We start from the raw sequence: 2,500 nt of genomic DNA, 5'->3' as shown, positions 1-2,500 counted from the left end.
TAGCAATAACACATTGAAATAGCAATAACGTTTGATATAAGTTGCCCAACGGTTTAAAAGCCAGTGGTTCTGATGCATTTACACAAACAGTAAATAGTGACCAAATACCACTCTGTTATTTATCTGACTTTTCATTTTGCATAGGGGTGAAACAATGCGAAAAATAATGTAAGGAAGTTCACTAAATTGTTCATGGAGATATAAAATGTGTTTATGTTAAGAAAGCTCAGCCTGAATAATGCAATTTGTTGGTAGTGAATAGCCAATATGAATACATGTGTGTGTGTGTGTGTGAGCTCACACACACACACACACACACACACACACACACACACACACACACACACACACACACACACAGAAACAGAGACAGACAGAAAAACAGACAGACAGAGAAGAAGAGAGAGAAAGACAAACAGAGAGAGAATAAAAGAGAAAGAAGAAGAAAAAAAAAAAAAAAAAAAAAACACCCAAATACAATAACGACCTGACCTCACCATCAAACCATTATCTGATCCCCCCTGAATAACCTTCGACCTTACTTTCCTCCCCTCTTGTTCTCTTGCAACAGCGTCAAGACGGAGTTGCGAGGGTCTGTTGCACGCTCCTGGCTCCTAGTCAACAACGCAAGGAAAGAAGACTCGGGAACATATTACTGTAATATTACTGAACTCACTTCTACCGGGGTGAACATCCATGTGGTCCCAGGTAAGGCTTTTTATGTGGGTCTGTGGGGGAAAGAAGGTGGGTGGGAGGGAGAGAGGGAGAGGAGGGTGGCATGGTGGGGAGAGAGGGGGGAAGGGGAGGGTGATGGAAATGAGGGAGGGATGGGAGGGGAGGGTGGAATGGTGGGGAGAGGGGAGGGGATGGAAGGGAGGGAGGGATGAGAGGGAAAGAGAGAGGGATGGAAGAGAGGAGAGAGGGATGGTAAGGAGGGAGAGATGGGAGGGAAGGAGAGAGGAGGGAGGGATAGGAGGGAAGGGAAAGGGATGGAGAGAGAGGGAGGGATGGAAGGGAGAAGGGAGGGAGGTAGGGGGACAGGAATGAGGGAGGGAGAGAGGGTGGGTGGGTGTTAGATAGGGAAAGCGGGAGGGTGGTGGTGGAAAGGAGGGGTAGATAGGAAGGAAGAAAAAAAAAGTTGGGGAAAGAGAGGGGTGGATAGGGAGTGAGGAAGGGTGGAGAGGGAGAGGGAGTGAACGGTAAAGAGGGAGGAAGAGAGAGTGGGGAGAGAGGCATAGAGAAGGGAGTTGATTACGGAGAAGAAGGAGGAGATAGAATGGGAGAGATGAAGGAAGAGTAGAAGGAAAAGGCTAGGAACAGATAGAAAAGATAATGAAGAAAGAAAGGAGTAAAAAACGAAGGGAGAGAGAATAGAATAGAAAAAGGGAGACGAAGACATTAAAAAGGAAGAGGGAGAACTAACAGGAGGAAGGGAATGAGAACAGGCTTACGTAAACAGACGTTTCAAAGGAAAGAGAAAAAGCAGGAGAGAAAGGGAAGAGACACGCAAATAAAGAAAGAAGAGGAAGAGGAAGGGAGAGAGAGAGGGAAAACAATACCGAAGCGAAGGAGAGGAATTAGATGGATGAGAATTAAGAAAGTGTAAGTGACAGAGGGGTTCGTAAGTTGCTTTAGCAGCGTTGAGAAGTGAACTGTATCCCCATAGAAAGACCCATTAACCACCATGGAGATAGATGACGGAGTAATGGGAGGGGCGAGGATGGGGAAGAGAGGGAAAAGTTTATGTGAATGGAGGAGAGGATGACATAAAGGATGAGGGTGAGGGTGAGGGAGAGGGAGAGGGAGAAGTTGTGGGAGAGGGAAAGAGGGAAAGGAATAGAGAGAGAAGGGAGAAGTTGTGGGAGAGGGAAAGAGGGAAGAGAAAGAAGGGTGAGGGTAAGGGAGAGGGAGAAGGTGAGTGAGAGGGAAAGGGGGAAAGGGAATAGAGAGAAGGGTGAAGGTAAGGGAGAGGGAGAAGGTGAGTGAGAGGGAAAGGGGGAAAGGAATGGAGAGAGAAGGGTGAGGGTGAGGGAGAAGGTAAGGAAAAGGGAGAGGGAAAGGGAGAAGGAAACAGAGATGGAAACGGAGAAGGAAGGGGAGAGGAAGGTGAGGGAGACGGAGTTGGAGAATGTGAGGGAGTGGAGACGTGGAGAGGGAGAGGGAGAGGAAGCTCAGAAAACGTTCAAAGCATGTTGTGAAAGACGTAATTGACTGAGTTAAGATTCGGAAATGTGATTTTCCGCCTTCCATTAAACATTCTGCTGTTTACATCACAGTTTTATATATCTTTGAGTCGAGTTGAAATATCAGACAGCGGTATTTACTCTATCAATTAAGTAAATTTTCATAATGCATGGAACCACGCTCGTTCACATACACACACACACACACACAACACAAACACATATTCACTTTCACCCACCAACCTACTCATCCACCCACTCAGTCAGTCAGTCACTCATCCACTTACTCTCACACTCTCACAACCACATATCCACCC

The 2,500-nt window shown here is 46.7% G+C and overlaps 1 protein-coding gene across 1 annotated transcript in view; it reads left to right on the top strand.

The window, feature by feature from the left end:
* Positions 1-2,500, top strand: part of LOC119575362 (lachesin-like) — a 91,396-nt gene that overhangs the window by 87,732 nt on the left and 1,164 nt on the right. The window contains exon 7 of the mRNA XM_037922930.1: positions 572-708. Coding sequence (XP_037778858.1) covers positions 572-708 — 137 coding nt within the window. The remainder of the gene's footprint in view (positions 1-571; positions 709-2,500) is intronic.

The sequence above is a fragment of the Penaeus monodon genome, chromosome 1 (genome assembly GCF_015228065.2).
Source record: "Penaeus monodon isolate SGIC_2016 chromosome 1, NSTDA_Pmon_1, whole genome shotgun sequence".
NCBI classification, from domain to species: domain Eukaryota; kingdom Metazoa; phylum Arthropoda; class Malacostraca; order Decapoda; family Penaeidae; genus Penaeus; species Penaeus monodon.
Note: the sequence above shows the minus strand (reverse complement) of the source record. Positions and strands in the feature narration are given on the sequence as shown.